Source organism: Clinocottus analis, unplaced genomic scaffold, assembly GCF_023055335.1.
Source record: "Clinocottus analis isolate CAN_PGR_092001 unplaced genomic scaffold, fCliAna1.0.p SCAF_20, whole genome shotgun sequence".
In the NCBI taxonomy this organism is placed as follows: domain Eukaryota; kingdom Metazoa; phylum Chordata; class Actinopteri; order Perciformes; family Cottidae; genus Clinocottus; species Clinocottus analis.
The window spans coordinates 1,280,502-1,298,736 of NW_027175932.1; the positions used below are offsets into that span (position 1 = coordinate 1,280,502).

At 42.9% G+C, this 18,235-nt stretch overlaps 1 protein-coding gene across 4 annotated transcripts in view; it reads left to right on the forward strand.

The window, feature by feature from the left end:
- Nucleotides 1-2,410: 2,410 nt before the first annotated feature.
- abcc9 (ATP-binding cassette, sub-family C (CFTR/MRP), member 9) overlaps nucleotides 2,411-18,235 on the forward strand; it is a 38,738-nt gene continuing 22,913 nt past the window's right edge. For all 4 annotated transcript variants that reach the window (XR_011078020.1, XR_011078021.1, XM_068586044.1 and 1 more), the window contains exons 1-17: nucleotides 2,411-2,499; nucleotides 4,652-4,699; nucleotides 5,712-5,878; nucleotides 7,641-7,782; nucleotides 7,878-7,999; nucleotides 8,635-8,801; nucleotides 8,982-9,083; nucleotides 9,174-9,314; nucleotides 9,403-9,585; nucleotides 12,866-13,030; nucleotides 13,734-13,889; nucleotides 13,988-14,122; nucleotides 14,480-14,642; nucleotides 14,746-14,786; nucleotides 14,870-15,012; nucleotides 15,198-15,306; nucleotides 16,993-17,100. Coding sequence is in view for 2 of the 4 variants with exons in the window: in XM_068586044.1 (XP_068442145.1) it covers nucleotides 5,731-5,878; nucleotides 7,641-7,782; nucleotides 7,878-7,999; nucleotides 8,635-8,801; nucleotides 8,982-9,083; nucleotides 9,174-9,314; nucleotides 9,403-9,585; nucleotides 12,866-13,030; nucleotides 13,734-13,889; nucleotides 13,988-14,122; nucleotides 14,480-14,642; nucleotides 14,746-14,786; nucleotides 14,870-15,012; nucleotides 15,198-15,306; nucleotides 16,993-17,100 (2,025 nt within the window). In the remaining 2 variants the exon portion in view is untranslated. The remainder of the gene's footprint in view (nucleotides 2,500-4,651; nucleotides 4,700-5,711; nucleotides 5,879-7,640; nucleotides 7,783-7,877; nucleotides 8,000-8,634; nucleotides 8,802-8,981; nucleotides 9,084-9,173; nucleotides 9,315-9,402; nucleotides 9,586-12,865; nucleotides 13,031-13,733; nucleotides 13,890-13,987; nucleotides 14,123-14,479; nucleotides 14,643-14,745; nucleotides 14,787-14,869; nucleotides 15,013-15,197; nucleotides 15,307-16,992; nucleotides 17,101-18,235) is intronic.

Sequence of the window (18,235 nt, forward strand, 5' to 3'; positions counted from 1 at the left end):
TCCCGCGTAAAAAGAAATTCCGGAAATAGATTTACGCGATTTATTTAATTATTCAATAATTTAGTTTTTTCGATTATAACGCATTGTATTTTCTGTAATTTTGGGTACTTTGTGTTAAACGGCCTTTTAATAAGTTAATAAACGCGCTTTTGTTGATATCACGTGACCCCTAACCCGGAAGTAATGAAGAACGCGCGTAATGTCGGGTGAAAGATGCCGGACTTCGGTTTCTGCTCCCGTCTGTTAATCTGCTGCTGCTCTACCAGGCGAGCACGTTAACATACATTAAGTTAACTTATCTAGTTATGTTATGCTTATATGGACAGAATACGCGTTTCTGGGGTGTTTGTGCATAACGCTGTTTTTCCTTGAGAGGACGATAATAAATGTGACACACCAGTAAGAAGCGTGGACTCTATTATGGCCCGTGTGGATACAGATTGTAGCTCAAGACACAAACAATACTTATTTCACTGACAACATTAAGACTATCAAGTTCACATAGTTTGGTAATAATACATATTATATTGTGGTAATGCTCAATAAAGTTCAATAACTGTAATCACAAGCAGACGACGCCGTGGCAAAGACAAGAAAGAGTTCTCACAATGTGCAACAAAATAAATTATGAATACAGAAAACGCTCTATGTCATTGTTTCCAAAACGTGGGGAAAAAAAGTATTTCCAGGCATGGAAAAGTCCTTGAATAATGAATGAATATTCTTTTCATCAAACTATTATCTCTCATTTATTTGTGTCATTTAAGGTTTACTGTATGCTTTGAATCCTCATTGTTAGTTTAAATACTACATTTGATCACTTTTTACTGTTTACACACAGATTTCACATAATGTTTGCTCCCAGAAAACTTTTCTGGGAATAAAACGTCTTTGTGGTTTGAGAAGTCATAATAGAACTAAAGAGGAAAAGTGGCTAAGTTCTTAGATTTTTTCTTCATTTTTTGGTGAAATGAGGAACACACCTCCTCACGTCTTCAAAGAGTTTGACGGTTTAGACTTCACTTTATTCACGGTTCATGTTGAGCCGAGGTGTGTGTGTGTCTGTGTGTGTGACAATAAGGGTCCTCACAAGAGTGCAAGTGTGTTCTGAAAAAAAGGAAAAGAAATAAAAAGAGGGGATTGGTCCCCACTTCCTGTTGTGGGTCGGTCAAAGGCTTCCCTCAGGAGGAGAGAGCTTTCTCACGCTGGAGAGAACAACCACACACACCAACGGATGCGCGACACGTAAACATGAAGCGGTTCATCGTCGCCGACGTGTCTGTCGGCCTCCAGCAAGTCGCAAGGCCAGAACAGGGACTCGCAGAAGTGTGTGTGTGTTTTAATTCATCACTGTTGTAATATCCATCTTGCCTCCGTCACCGCGCCGTGTCACACGGGCTGCACTTCCTCCCGCCGGTCCACGCTGAAGGTCAAAGGTCAAAATTTAACAGCTGTCTGATTTTTCTTCTGTATGTGTGCGTGTGAGAGTGTGTGTGTGTGTGTGTGTGTTTGGTTGTGTGTGTGTGTGTGTGTGTTTGTGTGTGTGTGTGTGTGTGTGCATGCAGAGGGTGAGTGGGAGTATTTGTTCCACCATGAGGGACATTGCAGGTTATCGTTAGAGGTCAGAGGTCAACTTCTTCCCTTGACAGTTTCTTGGGAAACACTGGTGGATGGGAATCTCCTCACACACACACACACACACACACACACACACACACACACACACACACACACACACACACACACACACACACACACACACACACGTTGGACAGATTCCACAGTTTCTATCAAAGGAAACAGCGCCCTCTTCCGGTTCCCTGCTGTGAAACAATTTCAAAATAAAATACAGCGCAGGTGGATCAAGACTGAAGAGGCTTGATGGATGTGATTTGTTTCAGGTCATTTTATATTTACAGCCATGTCTCTGAACTAATAGAGAGGAGAGAGAGTTTGTATCATCACCTGTGCTAGTGTGTTGAGCAGACCTTTCATATTCATGTTTTATTCTAATAAACCCGCATTATAATAATATAATATTCAAGCCTGAAGCCCATATCTTCATGTCAGACCTTCAGCTAACCTTCTCTCTCGGTGAAGGTGCACCTGCTGTTATATTAAATAACAAAAACACGCTCTTTTTGTAGTGATTGCGAGCTTAAAAGCAGCACCTTTGACTGCAGACTCATCTCCGTTATGATTATTCGGCTTTAATTTGACCTACATTTCATGTGGACGCCGCTCATAATGAGACTTTACAGCGGGAGAATAGAAAGCCATCATATGTAACAGTGTGTGTGTGTCTGTGAGTGTGTGTGTGTATACCACATAATGCCACATATGAGCGGAGGCGACAGTAAATGTGATGTGTGTGCGTTTCCTGTCCCCCCCGCACACACTCCCCCCGTGCCTTCAGTGTAATAATAAGACGTCCCACGCTCGAGAATTAAGATCCGGGGAAGGGACGCTTTGACCCCCAAAACCTGCGCCAGAGGCCGGGTAAGTGTTTGTCGAAGGCTTCCCTGTTTCACCCCGCTGTCCTTCCACAACCAGACGTCTGTGTCTCTCTGGTGTATCGCGACGTCTTCGGTTTACAGAGGCACTTGCGCGTGCCCGCAGTGGTGGAAGATGTGTAGCGCGTACCAGACTCCATTGGATAGTCTTACAGTTTAAAGTCAGCCTGCCTCTTAGTCCTAATGCACGTTTTTGAAATACAAGTTAACACAATATCTGGATTGATAAAAGATAGGTTTACATTTCGGCATCCATATAATCTACTAAGAAGCAAGATATGACTGTTGTCCACGCAGGATTCATTTGCTGCTCTTTATGGAGTGGTGTACTTTTGGTGGAAGCGGGCAGGGAGGATTACGGTCTGTTCAGTTCAAAAAGTTAAAAGTGTGGATAGATAAATCCATCTATATGTGTTTTTTTAATGCCGAAAATAAGAACTATTGACCGATTTGATAAAACACATCAAACTTCCTTTCTACCATGTATATATCTGCCAGTACATGTAATTACTTTAAATTATGTGATTTTCGAATGGAGGTTTGGTTACGTCGTAGGGGGACGACTGAATCAAGAATCACATTGTCGGTTGTTCTGCACGATACTTGGAAGACACATGCTTGGTTTATTACAGCTTCACCGATGTGCACGAGTCTCTTCATCCTGCTCGTGCATGAGATCCTCATATTAAAATAAATAACTGTCATTACAGTCGACATCAAAGGTTTATCCAGCGTTTGTCTTGGCATCTAATAATGATCACTTAATTTATCATATTTATGACCTAACAGCTCATAATATTATATACTACGAGTATCTCATATTCATGACTTAGTCTCTAATAATTATGTTTTAGTATCGCATAATTATCACTTAAATGTATCATATTTATGACTTAGCATCTAATTATAATACAGTTGATCATATTTATGACTTAGTATCTCATAATTATCACTTAAATGTGTCACATTTATGACTTAGCAGCTCATAATAAGCACTTGGTATACCATCATTATGATTGACAGAATTATGACAAACTAGGGTATTATTATTTTAAGAACTCTTGCATTTTATTGGTAAATGTCTATCGGTATTTTACAGACATGCAGATAATATTAACTTCATAACGTGCTCAAACTTCTGCTGCGGGTTCACAAACTGAGTCCAGTGAACCTCCCACCGCTAAACTGGTCCAAGTAACCTGAGAGGATGACGTGTAATCAAGTTTGCTGCAGTTAAGCAAACCTTTGCCGGAAGCTTTCAAGTGTAGACCTTCAAAGTAAAATAAAATCTCTCAAGGAGATACTGACTTTGAGTGCACTCGTTGGTCAAATTGATCAACATAAAAGTAAAAAAAGAGCAAAAACAAAAATGTATTGTATAATATATAGATACTTTATATTGGGTGAAAGTGAGAGTAAAACCAAATAAAAACACTGTATATTAGTATTAAAAAACAGCTCAATACAAACCTAAATAATGATGACATGAATACATGAATGAGGAGAACATATGGACATGAAATAATGCATGAAGTTACCCAGGAAGTGCAAAATGTGTGCAAGTCAAACAGCATTACAAAGTGCTTTGACCTGCAGGTCTCCTAAAGCGTAATTAGTTAATGGTCTTATTGATTACTTGAAAAGGAAATGGCTTGAAGGGAACGCTCAATCCTTTTCTGTTGAGTGGTCAAAACTCACTTTTAATATTTCATTTGGTATAATGTTACATGGCTCATACAGTTAAAATAAATACACTCGCTTTGACACAAGAGGCATATTTTGTCTTGCTTCTCTTGCCAGTGGGTTTATTTTATATATATATCTCAAATTTAATATCCATAATATTTATTGAGTTTTATTCCTAATGGGTGAGACAAATGGAATTAGTTGAATTCTTTAAAAAATGATTTATATTTTGTATTATATTTATTTTATTTTATTTTGAAGGGTCCCACCGGAAGCCGTGTGTGTAGCTTGCCAGCGTTAGCATTGACGGGCAGCAGTAACATGCGGAGCAGCTGATGCCGTTCAGGGGCTAAAAATAATCGACTTTTTACACTTTAACTCTCACTCTGTTTTCCTTCTTTCCTCCGTTTGTGTTCTCTCTTTTTTTATATTTCTTTTATTTTTAAATCCAGACATCCGGAATGAAACGTTGTCAGTGAGGATTATCACTTTTCTTCCAGGTAAGAGACTTTAAATGGAGCTCCATTGATTTATGGTTAATGAAACGTCATTTAACGTAACTGCAGCTTTTTGTCGTTGTTGCTGTGTTTATTATTTTTTTTATGCGGTTCGATATTAAGTATATTTAAAGTGAACACTTTCATTTTGTTGATTGCTTTGCAAGTGAGCCAACAAATCACAGTTAAAGAAATATTCATCTGGCAAAAAAACCACACATAATTATACTTCGAAATATGCAAAGCAAAGGGCAGAACTACTCTGTAAAATATTGTGTTTGCTGATTGTGGAGAACAGCAGCTTAATTTCTGACCGTTTCATTGGATGCTGACGCTTTTAAAGTCAAAGTTGGACAAAGAAAGTCAAATCCTTTAGATTAAATATCTCAAACCACCTCTGCACCATTTATTTATTCCCCCACTAAAAGTCTGCCAACCCAATTTGTCCGAAACCATTACACTTTCTTCACAATTGGCACTGAAATGCCCGAAATAAAGATGGCCGCCAGGTAATGCCGTTGGTGGCCATCTTTGTTTTTGGTTTGAAATGGGGTCAAAAATGTTTAGAGGGTGTAAATTCCAAAGTATTTTGCGAAACTGTGTGTTTAACGAAATGTTTGAAGAGTGAATGTTTGTTTAAAAAACAAACATTCATAAATGTCACACTTTCATAAGTAACTATTCTTTGATGTCATGTCATGTCGTGTCATGTCGTGTCGTGTCATGTCATGTCATGTCGTGGCATGTCGTGTCGTGTCGTGTCGTGTCATGTCGTGTCGTGTCATGTCGTGTCGTGTCATGTCGTGTCAGGCTCTCTGAGCAGTGACCCTGAAATAGCTCTCGTGCCAGACTCCTGGACCTACGTGTGTGTGTGTGTATTTGTGTGTGTGTGTCACCATTTGAATGTGTGACCTGGAAGCCAAAGTATGTGGTTCATGCTCACATGTTTTTTTGGGGGCATTTTAGAAACTTTCTAGATTTAGTTTGCGTTGTTTTATTTTGGACTTCTTCGCAGGTCGACTCGAGGCGGTGGCATGGCCTTGTCGTTCTGCGGCGACAACCAGACGGTCAACTCCTACAACGTGACGGGGGGCGTGCTCAACAATGGCTGCTTCGTGGACGCTCTCAACCTGGTTCCACACGTCTTCCTGCTCTTCATCACCTTCCCTATCCTCTTCATCGGTAGATTGTGGACATTGACACACTCTTTGAATATGAGTTACATAGTTACTACTTAGCTAATAGCGACATAGTTATTAGCTACATTGTTGCTTAGTTACTATATAGAGAATGGCTACATAGTTATTAGCTACATTGTTGCATAGATACTACCTAGCTAATAGCTACATCATTATTATTATATTATTAAGAGGAGTGTGTCACATAATCTGAGAGCAGCAGCACTTAGTGATATTAACTCTCTCTCTCTCTCTCTCTCTCTCTCACACACACATTTAACGTCACTTTCGTGAACATTAAGCAGCTTTAAAAAGCCGTTAAAATAGAATTAAAGCAACAGTTCTGTGATCCCGCCGCCGCAGGAAGTCGTTCAGAATATACTTCCTTCCTGTTTGACCTTTTTCCCTCGTCAACATCTGTTTCTTTCGTTATTCATAGTGATTTATATCCGCTAATTCAATAAATAAGCCGTCCACATAATATAAGCACATGCTAAAGCCTGTTTTTGTAGATTAAGATTAAAAACATAGATACATATTACCAGCTGTACACTTGATCTGATAACACACAAATAGGAATTAAGATAATATTGATCAGGTTTTCTGAGCAATTTGAGTTATATGTGCTTGTTATTATCAATTTAGACAACGTGATTGTGATTCTCGATATCAAATTTCATCACCATACGATACCGTTGACGATAAATGATGTGGAGGAGGAAGAGGTGGGACGTAAGGAAGGAGGGAAGGGGGAAGGGCAAGAGAGGAGGAAAGAAGCGAGCGAGGGTGGAAAGGAAAGAAGGAAGGACAATGAGAAGAAGAATAAATGAGGAATTACACTGATACAGAAAGGAAGGGACAAAATGCATTAACATTTTTTTTTGTACATTTACGTGTGTGTGTATGTGTGTGTGTCTGTGCGTCTGTGTGTTTGTGTTTATGGGAATAGTTCTGACCAGAAGCTTCAGCCGGTTCCCCGAGGAACTCACTTATTGCTGCTTTCTGTTTTTTTATGGTCTCCGTCCCCAGAGCCTTCAAACCGGCTGCGGTCCATTTAGTTAAGAGCTGAAACAAACCTCATGAAAACAAACAATCAATAGGAATAAAACTCTGTGGTTTTGGAGCTCCCATAGTTAAACTGACACATGAATTTCATGAAGTGCATTTGTGGAGCATCAGCATTGGTTTGAAGCTATAAGGAGCTTTCATGTAGCGTTGATTCTGGCGCCCCCTGTGGACCAAAGTGGTAGTGTCTCTGAGCACCACGGTCCCTTTAGAAAACCTCTTGTTTTACTGCAGAAGTTCTGACAGTCTGATCCTCTCAGTCCTGGTTCTAGTCCATGGTGGACTGGACTAGACTGAGACTATAGAGGACCAGGACTACACTAAGACTATAGAGGACCAGGACTACACTAAGACTATAGAGGACCAGGACTACACTGAGACTATAGAGGACCAGGACTACACTGAGACTATAGAGGACCAGGACTACACTGAGACTATAGAGGACCAGGACTACACTGAGACTATAGAGGACCAGGACTACACTGAGACTATAGAGGACCAGGACTACACTGAGACTATAGAGGACCAGATAAAAGTTCCTCACTGTAACTTTTTGTCAAATTTGCGATTTTTTTCCTTTCATTTCGTTGAGTTTAGATTCCTCATCTCTCTCTCTCTCTCTCTCTCTCTCTCTCTCTCTCTCTCTCTCTCTCTCTCTCTCTCTCTCTCTCTCTCTCTCTCTCTCTCTCTCGACCCTTCAGGTTGGGGCAGTCAGAGCTCCAAGGTTCAGATCCACCACAACACATGGCTCCACTTCCCCGGCCACAACATGAGGTGGATCCTCACCTTCTCGCTGCTGTTCGTCCACGTCTGCGAGTTCGCGGAGGGCATCGTCTCCAACAAGTGAGACGCAGTTTCCTTTTTATTGTCATTAGCAAAAGAGTCATTTAGTCATTTTAATATGTTTAAATATATTCTGTGTTTGCCTCCCGCTGTAGGATGATGGGTACCAACCACCTCCATCTCTTCATGCCGGCCTTCATGGGTTTCATAGCAGCCACAACATCCGTGGTTTACTACCACAACATAGAGACGTCCAACTTCCCCAAACTGCTGCTTGGTAAGACTCAACACTTCTCGCGTCCTTATTGTCCTGCAAAAAACAGTCCAAGCTTTTGAAAGAGGAATACATAGATTCTGGATTGCACTCAGGTAACATTGTTGGACCATTGATGGGAAGTTTTGATCATGGAAAACCTGGAAAAGTCATGGAAATTTGGTTGAAAGTCATGGAAAGGTCATGGAAACTTGTTTAAAAGTTGTGGAAAAGTCATGGAAATTTGATAAAAAAAGTCATGGAAAAGTCATGGAATTTGGTTTAGTCATGGAAAAGCCATGAAATTTGGTTTAAAGTCATGGAAATGTCATAGAAATTTGGTTTAAAGTCATAGAAAAGTCATGGAAATGTACTTAAAAGTCATGGAAATCCATTCTTCAAAATGTTTATCGACACCCGACTCAAAGATCAATTGGAAATGAATTATGGGAAGAAAAGCACCGTTTGCTGAACTTCTCTAAAGATAACGTAAAACCTTTATACCCTCCCGTCACATGGACGTGGAGGTGGGACATACACAGGTGTCATCTTTATATCCAGTCATGGATGAACTTAGGTCCATATATAGACACAAGTTACTAGGTCAAGACTTGCGGGATGGTCAACCAGAGACTCTTGTTGTTTCTATTCCCGCGCAGTCCTGTTCGTCTACTGGGTGTTGGCCTTCATCACAAAGTCCATCAAGCTGTGGAAGTTTGTGCAGTACAACGTTGGACCTCAGCACCTGAGGTTCTGCATCACGGCCCTGTTGGTGATGCTGTATGGACTGCTGATGGCCGTGGAGATCAACGTCATAAGAGTCAGGGCGAGTAGCCACAAGTCATCCAACAGCACTGAATACATAACCTTTGATGTGTTTAACACAGGAAGTATGGCAAAGAATTATTGCACTTAACTTTTCCCCAAATGGTATAAAAGGTGACAATATTATTCTGATGTTTCTTTTTTTTCTTGTACTCATTTTGTCCCTTTTTTCTTCCCGTAGAAGTACGTGTTCTTTGCCAACCCGCAGAAGGTGAAACCTCCAGAAGATTTGCAGGATTTGGGCGTTCGCTTTCTGCAGCCGTTTGTCAACCTGCTGTCCAAGGTAGAGCGAAGCCCACTTATTGATATCGACGATGCAGGATAGTCCGGAAAAAAACAAGGGCCAAATGTACGCAATTCTACATATTTTCAGGCGACATATTGGTGGATGAATCCTCTCATCATGGGAGCCCATAAGAGGCCCATCGAGCTGAAGAAGATCGGCAAGCTGCCCATCGCCATGCGGGCCCTCACCAACTACCTCCGGCTCAAAGACGCCTACGAGGATCAGAGGGTGAGCGGATGGACCCTCTGAACCCGATCTACCCTTGATGCAGTGCGGTTTTCCTGCAGTGATAACCCATTCGATTTCTCTTCCGCAGACGCCCGAGGATCCGAACCGCTCCCCGTCGATCTGGCACTCCATGTACCGAGCGTTCGGTCGCCCCATCCTGCTCAGCAGCACCTTCCGCTACCTGGCCGACCTGCTGGGCTTCGTCGGGCCGCTCTGCATCTCCGGCATCGTGAAGTACCAGGGGACCAACGCCAGCACCTCAACGGCCGGCGTAAGTATGAGCCGTCTGTTGATCTTATGGTAGTGTCATTATGTCTTGGTCTTAATCCCGGTTTGGGTACACTCTGGTCTCGGTCTCGACGTGTTCTCAATCCTTCAAAGTCCTCGAAACACTCTGGTCTCAATTTGGTCTCAACGCTTGAAAGTCTCGGTCTCACACTCTGGTCTTTATCTCAGCTCCTAAAGGCTTGGTCTTATCTTGGTCTCGATACGCTCTGTTGTTTGTCTTGACTTGCTCTCAACATCTCAAAGTCTTGGTCTCAGGGCACTCTGGTCTTGGTGTCAGCTCTTAAAGTCTTGGTCTTGTCTTGGTCTCACACTCTGGTCTTAGTCTCAACCCGTCAACGTCTCAGTCTCAGGACACTGGTCTTGGTCTCAACCCCTCAAAGTCTCGGTCTTGTGGGTGGACCTCAGTGCGATGACCACAATGTGAAACGTCATTCATTTCCCTTCAGAGAAATCTCTCTGGAAGTTCAAACCCATGTTTGGTTCTGAAGTCACTGAAGCCGCCAACGCCACCAAAGTCTGGAAGTGTTGACATAAGATCATCTTATTAAACGGTCTAGTGGAACACCGCGAGTCGTCTTCACTTCACGCACACACACACAGACACGCACACACACACCCAAATAGGGTCGGATGTTGGGTGGTCCAGTCAACCAATAAATGACTCATTCCCAGTGTGATGTCACCGAGGGCGCGGGTCACACTCATCATGTCACCACAAGGACATGAGAACGACTCTGAGTCTGAAATGTCATCACACACACACAAACACACACACACACACACACACACACACACACACACACACACAATATCTGAGGAAAGATGTCATACACTCCCTCAACCTAACTTCACCACGTAAAACCGAGTTTTAAACCTCACTTTCTAGGAATGTTCAAAGGGTCGAAAGTCCAAAACTCAAACAAAGATAGAAGCACAAGAATCTTGTTTACAGCATTGGAGAACATTCGAGGATGATGAATTAACGAACAGTAAACGTCATGGTTTCTAAATGCATTTAATAAGGCGTGATAGTAATAGTTAAACTCAAAACTGTTTGAATTTAAGAAATGATATAAAATGTTGAAGACTTAAGATTTTCAAAAGACCAGCGGTACTAACTTCAATGCGTGTTTACACTTTATTGAACATCTGCACAAAATATTGACTTCATTTCATTCTTGTAACTGTTCCACTACGATAACACGGCTCATGTAGCCGCGATAGCACGACGGGGAGGATGTAGCAGACGCTGACAGGAAGCAGACTCGTCGTGCAGACGGCACATTTGGCAAAAGGTAGCGTTGCTTGCGGACGTCGACTCCTCTTAAATCCGTCTGGGCCTCCTCCGAAGGTCAGGGTGCAGAGCGAGCTGGCAGCAGAGGCGGAGCGTCCGCCATGGCAGCGAGTTCTGTCACGAGTCCATTAGGCTGCACGTTGTTAGTACAGCTGCTGCTGAGCGGTCGAAGTGTCTGCAATGGGCAGCGGAGACGGAGAGCAGAGCTGCTGCGTGCGTGAGTGACGCGGAAAATTCCCCACTCACCTCACACTTTAACAAAGAGGGAAGGCCTGCTGAGCGTCAGGAGGAGCTTTTTGGTGTTTGTGTGTGTGTGTGTGTGTGTGTGATTCATACTCGTAGCACTAGCATGTATATGTTAAACAATTCATACATAATATTTCACAGTGCCGTTAGTCGGCTTTATCGCAATCAATCAGGTTTGTTGCCGGGGTTAACATACGTGGAATTTGCTTTGGTGTGTTAAGAAAATATAATAAAAAGAGATAGATAAGTATTGTAAAATCAATGTAGAGTAGAGGACAAATATAGTACAAATAGGAAAAAGTACTGTCAAGAAACATGAATATACAGTTGAATAAAAAGACAGTAAAAATATGCAAAATAAATTAAAATTATACATCTATTTACAAGAAATATAAAAAAATATTTAAAAAATATAGAAAATAAACAAAATGATAGAAAAGAAATATAAAAATAAATACTAGATTAATATGTTCAAGAAACAAATAGAAAATTAGAAATACAATATTGACATTTTTTAAAGTAAAATAGACAATAATCATAAATACAAAATTGCAAAGATACAATAAATATGTGAAAACGAATAAAATATTAATTTGCGTAATGTATTTGACGGCTGTCCTTAAGGACAAAATCTCTTTTTTTTCAAAAGTTAAATGTGACCAAATATAAATATTCATCGTCACTGAGAAAAGCCCCGCCCCCTTTCTCGGGCGCCGGTCAAGTGGGAGTCAAAATGGCCGCGAGCAAACTTTTCACGGTCGTTACGGCAAGGAGAGCTTCTCATTGGCGGATGAATCTGGAATCTCCGGGCGCAATGGCCAATGACATCGCTTCATATTTCAACGTGACCGGACTATTCGTCGAATCAGAGACCTGTATCATTCCCTCACTTCCTGTATAGCTCCCACGTTAGCTGCGCGAGCAACATAGCTAGCAGAGACATGGCGACTGAAAACTCTGTGGTGTCTCTACGCGAAACATCTTTCAATCGACGAACAGATGTTGACAAGAAGAGGCTGAAAGAGTTGGGACCCGAACGTCCGGATTTAAAAATCCAGCAGCAAAGCACTGACCGCGGGAGGACGTCCACCCGGAGCTTCTCCTCAAGCTACATGCTAACCAGAGCTAGTTAGCTGGATGTTAATAAGAGTGGAAGGATTGCCACCGCAGATGTCTGTGTTCGAGTTTAATGTTTTATCTTTTCCACAGCAGAACATATGTTGGACATTGCTAGATTTGGGTGGATATCATGTCAGACTATAACTTTATCTAAAATACCAATTCAACCCCCAACAAGTTAGTTTGTGTTTGTGTTGTGGCTCCAGGCTAGAGCATTAAGGTGGCTCCTGGCCTTTTGTATATGTTGATGAGCCATCAAGGCACACAAAACATTTTTTTTTGTCTGCAGCCACGACAATGGTTGAAGTCAAATGTTATTAGCATCTATATGGCCATAGCACAAGACTACAAAAAAATGGCACCAGCCGCCACTGGTCTCTATACGTTTTAAAACCAGGCTGTAAAATGTTTACTTCTTCTGCAAAGTCGCCCATTTCTTCACGGGGGTCCACGGGGATTAACTCTCTAGAGCCTCGAGTGGCCACTTAGAGGAACTGTAGCTCTTTTTGGCCACTTGGCTGACAAGTAACATCCGATCAAATTTCATCAAGCCTGCAGGAAATAAATTTCACTTTTTTTCTCGTGTGGGTGTACTTTGTTGCAGGAGCAACATTTCGGCGTGCACTTCATGTCGTCCACCGAGCTGCTGCAGGACACCTCGGTCCTGGCAGTGCTGCTCTTCCTGGCTCTGGTCCTGCAGAGGACCTTCCTGCAGGCCTCGTACTACGTGACCATCGAGACCGGCATCAACCTGCGGGGGGCGCTGCTGGTGAGTGAGGCGACTGCACACTGACGCTAATAAGACGCTTTTATTGAAATAAGAGTATAAGAATATGAACTATACAAAAGCAGTTGAACTTAATATTACAAATGCGAGCATTACACACAGTACACACCCCAGTGAGGTACTTAAACTAAAAGCAATAAGTGCAGTATCGTCTAAAGTACCTTTTAGATTAATGTGACGCCATCTACTGCAACAGCATACACCAGAATAATTTCTAATAGGAGTGATTTTATGTTTGTCCTCATTATTATGGCAATAAGATGTATTAAGAATGTTGTTTTTCCTCTTTATGTTGCTGTCAGAGAGGAACTGAAGCTGTTATCTCTGCTCTCTTCAAAGACACCAGACTCCATTGACAAAAACAGTAATTTTGGCTCCCACAACATGGGAATATCTGGTCCACCACTGCCTCGATCGGTTGGTTAGTTTGTGTCATTGTGTGACTTCGGGGCGTTAAAGGGTTCATTCGGATTCACCAAAGTCACACAATAACACAAACTAACCAACCGATGGAGGCAGCGGTGGACCAGATACTCCCGTGTTCTGGGAGGTAAAATTACTGTTTTTGTCAATGGAGTCTGGTGCCTTCAATTCCCAGTCGGAAAGTTTTCTCTGACAAGTAGTACTTCTGTACCGAACCTTTCATGATAATGTCGCATGTGTCCGCGTCTCTCTCTTCGACCAGGCGATGATCTACAACAAGATGCTGCGTCTGTCCACCTCCAACATGTCGATGGGGGAGATGACGCTGGGCCAGATCAACAACCTGGTCGCCATCGAGACCAACCAGCTGATGTGGTTCCTCTTCCTCTGCCCCAACCTGTGGGCCATGCCCGTCCAGGTAGAGGTCCTCCTTTCAGCATTCACGGCCATATTTAATCCCCACCTCCCCCGCGGTGACGTTTCGGGGTGAAGACTTGTCCGCTCTGTCCCCTGCAGATCGTGATGGGCGTGATCCTGCTGTACTACCTGCTGGGCTGGAGCGCGTTGGTCGGGGCGTCCGTCATCGTCCTGCTGGCTCCGGTCCAGTACCTCATCGCCACCAAGCTGGCCGACACACAGAAAAGCTCCCTGGTAAGCAGAAGAAATGCATCAGTTTTGTTTTTTTAATTGCAGAAGGCCCCGTGTGAGTCCATTGTTTTGTCTATCGGGGTTTAAAGGTTTTTTTTCCAGGCCTGGAAAAATCCTTGAAAAAAATAAAATCCCCAAATTGTTGTAAAAGTCATGTAATTGTGGAAATTTGGTTTAAAGTCATGGAAATTTGGTTTAAAGTCATGGAAATTTGGTTTAAAGTCATGGAAATTTGGTTTAAAGTCATGGAAATTTGGTGAAAAGTCATTGAAATTTGGTGAATAGTCATGGAAAATGTGTTTTTAAAGTTTTCTCGGGACGTTGAACGTCTCTGTGATCGTTTCTGTCGTTGCGTTCCAGGAGCACTCCACGGATCGCCTGAAGAAGACCACGGAGATCCTGAAGGGCATCAAGCTGCTGAAGCTGTATGCCTGGGAGAACATCTTCTGTGACAGCGTGGAGGACACCAGAGGCAAAGAGCTCACCAGCCTCCGGACCTTCGCCTTCTTCACGTCCATGTCCAGTAAGAGGAAACCCAGAAACCCGAGAGGGTCAGAATTGTGCTGATTGGATTGATAGACGCCTTCGCTGCAATAGGTTCAGTGACGTCTGTTTTCTCTCTCCAGTCTTCATGAACGCCGCCATCCCCATCGCCGCCGTGCTCGCGGTAAGATGAGTTCCAACATCGACATCTGCGCTTTTAAAATCTGCTTTCTTCAACTGTGTTCAATGTAAAATCTCTCCTTGCAGACGTTCGTGACGCACCACTTCCTGGATAAAACCGGCCCCACGCCCTCTGAGGCCTTCGCCGCTCTGGCCTTGTTCCACATCCTGGTCACGCCTCTCTTCCTGCTCTCCACGGTGGTCCGATTCGCCGTCAAGGCGCTGGTCAGGTGAGCGGCCAGGAAGACGCGCTGGATGCGCTTCATGGGGGTGAATCTAAGTAAAGGAACTCTGACAGCAGGAAAGAGAAACTCTAAACTCCCGAGAGATTACTGGTATCGTCACAATCGCTCGTGGGCTGAATCTGAGTGTGTGTCTGTGTGTGTGTGTGTGTGTGTGTCTGTGTGTGTCGCAGCGTCCAGAAGCTCGGTGAGTTCCTGCAGAGCGACGAAATCGGAGACGACAGCTGGAGGAACGGAGACATGTCCGTTTCCATGGAAGCAGGGAAAAAAAACCTGGGCGGGGTGAGTGTGAACGAAACCCGATCGATCGACACATTTTTAATAGCTCGGCCCGGATTTGATCCGGATTTGATCCGTCTCACCACGACGCCGGAGTCTGCGGATGCAGAAACGATGGCGGAGGTGAAGCCAACGCTAGTGCTAACGCTAGCTCCGCTTCTTTCTCTGATGACTTTAGATCCAGACGTCCGCCGACAAAATATAAAGTTAAAAAAAACACCGGTATATTAAATAATTTTAATTAATTAATAAACCCAATGTGATTTAATGAGAATAAAGGCATAATATTTTGAGAAAAAAAGTTGTATTATGATTTTTTTTTTGGAATAAAGTCATAAGACAAAAAGGCAATTTTAAAATAATATAGTTTTAATTTAATGTCTTAATATATTTCAAGAAAAAATTGAATTTTTTCGAAAATATATTTGCAATTTAATGAGAAAAAAGTTAAAATATTTCAAGGAAAATGTGTACACTAGGATAATAAAGTTGTAAAAAATAAAATGTATGTTATATTTCAAGGACAAAAAAATCATAATTCATAGTAAAGTTATAATTGTATGAGAATGAAGGCATGATACTTCAAGGGAAAAAAGCTCTTCTCCTCAACACGTGCAGCAAACAAGTCATCCGTCTCTAAATGTCAGTCGACTGATGCGACTTTGTGCTTGAAGCTGGAAGCGTTTTCATGCATTCAGAGCAGACGTCATACGTTGAGTGAATTTGACTTTTTAACTTGACTGAACTCAGATTGTCGTGTCGTTTCCTCGGGTCTCGTTGTTATGTTCTGCAGAACGTCGGCTCCCAGACTTTAATCCGCTCCTGTCTGAGGTTTCAGTCACATGACGGCGGTTCTGCTGCAGAGGGATTAACGCGCTCGCGTCCAGGCCCAGTGACCCACTGGAGTCTGCAGAGCTTTAATGGTTTTAATGGTTTTCAAATCAGGTTGAGAGGCACAACGGCAACGCAGAACAATTTTTATAATGAATTTAAATCTTGTGAATGTATAATTTAACAGGGTCTGGTTATTTATTAACATTATTTCATTACTTCTACTCCATGTGAAAGCTGCATTGAGTTCTTTTTATGCAGCCATTACAAAGTCAAAGTGGTCATTTTCAAGAATTCTTTTACCAGGAAATGTGGCAGCTAAGTGGCTACAAAATGGCTAAATCCATCAACTGTTGCTGCAACTAATGTGACTTTCTGTGACCTAATGTGTCCAACACACCACTTCCTGTCTCCTGAAGACTTTTACAGATTTCATTGTGTTTCATAAATCACATATTTGCGGTCGAGAATATTTGCACTCAAGATTGTTCCAGTCTGACAAACGATTGGCCACATCGATCGATATTCATGGTCTCCAGAAGACGATTGCCGTTGGTTTTGTTGACTCGCTGAGCTTTTTTTCTGGCTGCTCCCTTTCCCCACAACGAGTGCTTTTCGTCAATGAAGTACAATTCTTCTTTTAAAGGGGTTAATGCATGTTTTCTACCTATGAAAAGAATACCCGTACCCCCTGGTGGCTGGGGGGTGTACTACCTCTAGAGCGGCTCGGTTCCCCCGAAAGAACTGCGTGTGATTGGACCCGTTGGGGCAACGTCCTCATATTTGAGGGACCTTCTCCTGCCTCCATTTTCTTGGTCAACTTGCGCTCTAACGTCAAATCTCTCTCTCTTCTCCAAGACCAAAGCCATCAACAGGAAGCAGCCGATGCGCTACCAGATGGACAACTACGAGCAGCCGACCCGGCGGCAGCTGAGACCCTCGGAGACGGAGGATGTGGCCGTGAAGGTCAGGGTCAAAGGTCGCGTGTTGGGGAACGACGAAGCGAGGAGGGAGGGGGTTGAACTCTCAAAGACACTCAAGGACTCGGCTACCGGTGTCCAAGGTTAAAGGCTCAGAAGATTTAAGACTTTTGAGTCTTAAATATCTCGTTTAGGACGATGAGAGTAATGAGCGTTTTTTCTTTCTGGTGCGACGCCGGCGTTTCCTTTCCTGCTAGTCCAGGAGGTTTCTTTTCTGAGAGCGGAGGCTCATTCAGGAGCGATGAACTCAGCTTCCCAAAGTGCTGCCCGCCACTTTCAACCCCCCCTCCACCTCAGCACACACACACACACACACGCACACACTTCACCGAGGAGGTTTGAGGAGGCCGCTGGGGAAAGACGAGTTTAGTGAGCGGAGAGACGAGTCGGCAGTTTGATGGAACTGGAGATGGAAGAGGAGGCAGTTCATGTACATGTTATTAATAGAAAGCCATTTCTTAACTCATTTTAAACAAAGAATATCAGATTGAGTGCACGCAAAAAAAGATTTTGTAAGAAAAAAAATCATAGTTTACAAAAACAATGTCAAAAGCAAAAGAGAAAATCCAATTTTCTCCCAATATTTATTTTTATAGTATTAACAAAATGTTGCTGCCATTTATATAATCTCTTTTTAGTGACAGTAAAAAAACTGAAATAAGGAAGCGAGACATAATAAAGTGCCTGCTGTTAAGTCTGTTAACACACTTTATTATTATAATTCACCACCAGATGTGTGAAGCTGCTCTCACGGTGAACATTATATTGTATTTATTATAAAAGCAGCTCCTGCGTCACGCGTTCATTCACAGCCAGCAGCTGCTTCATATCTCCACTGTTTGTACATCCATGGGTCATTTGTGGGTGTGTGGAATCATACGTGTGTGTGTGTGTGTGTGTGTGTCTGTGTGTGTGTCTGTGTCTGTGTGTGTGTCCTCTCAGGAAGTGTAGGATTCACACGAGAATCCGTTGCCCCTGAAAGGGCCTCGTGAACGGGTCCAGCTCTTTCTCAGCCTCTCGGTGAAGGATGCTCTTCCTGTCTCATCCCTGCGGGGGATGGGGGGGGGAGAGAGAGAGAGAGAGAGAGAGATGGTGTGAGAGAGAGAGAGAGAGAGAGAGAG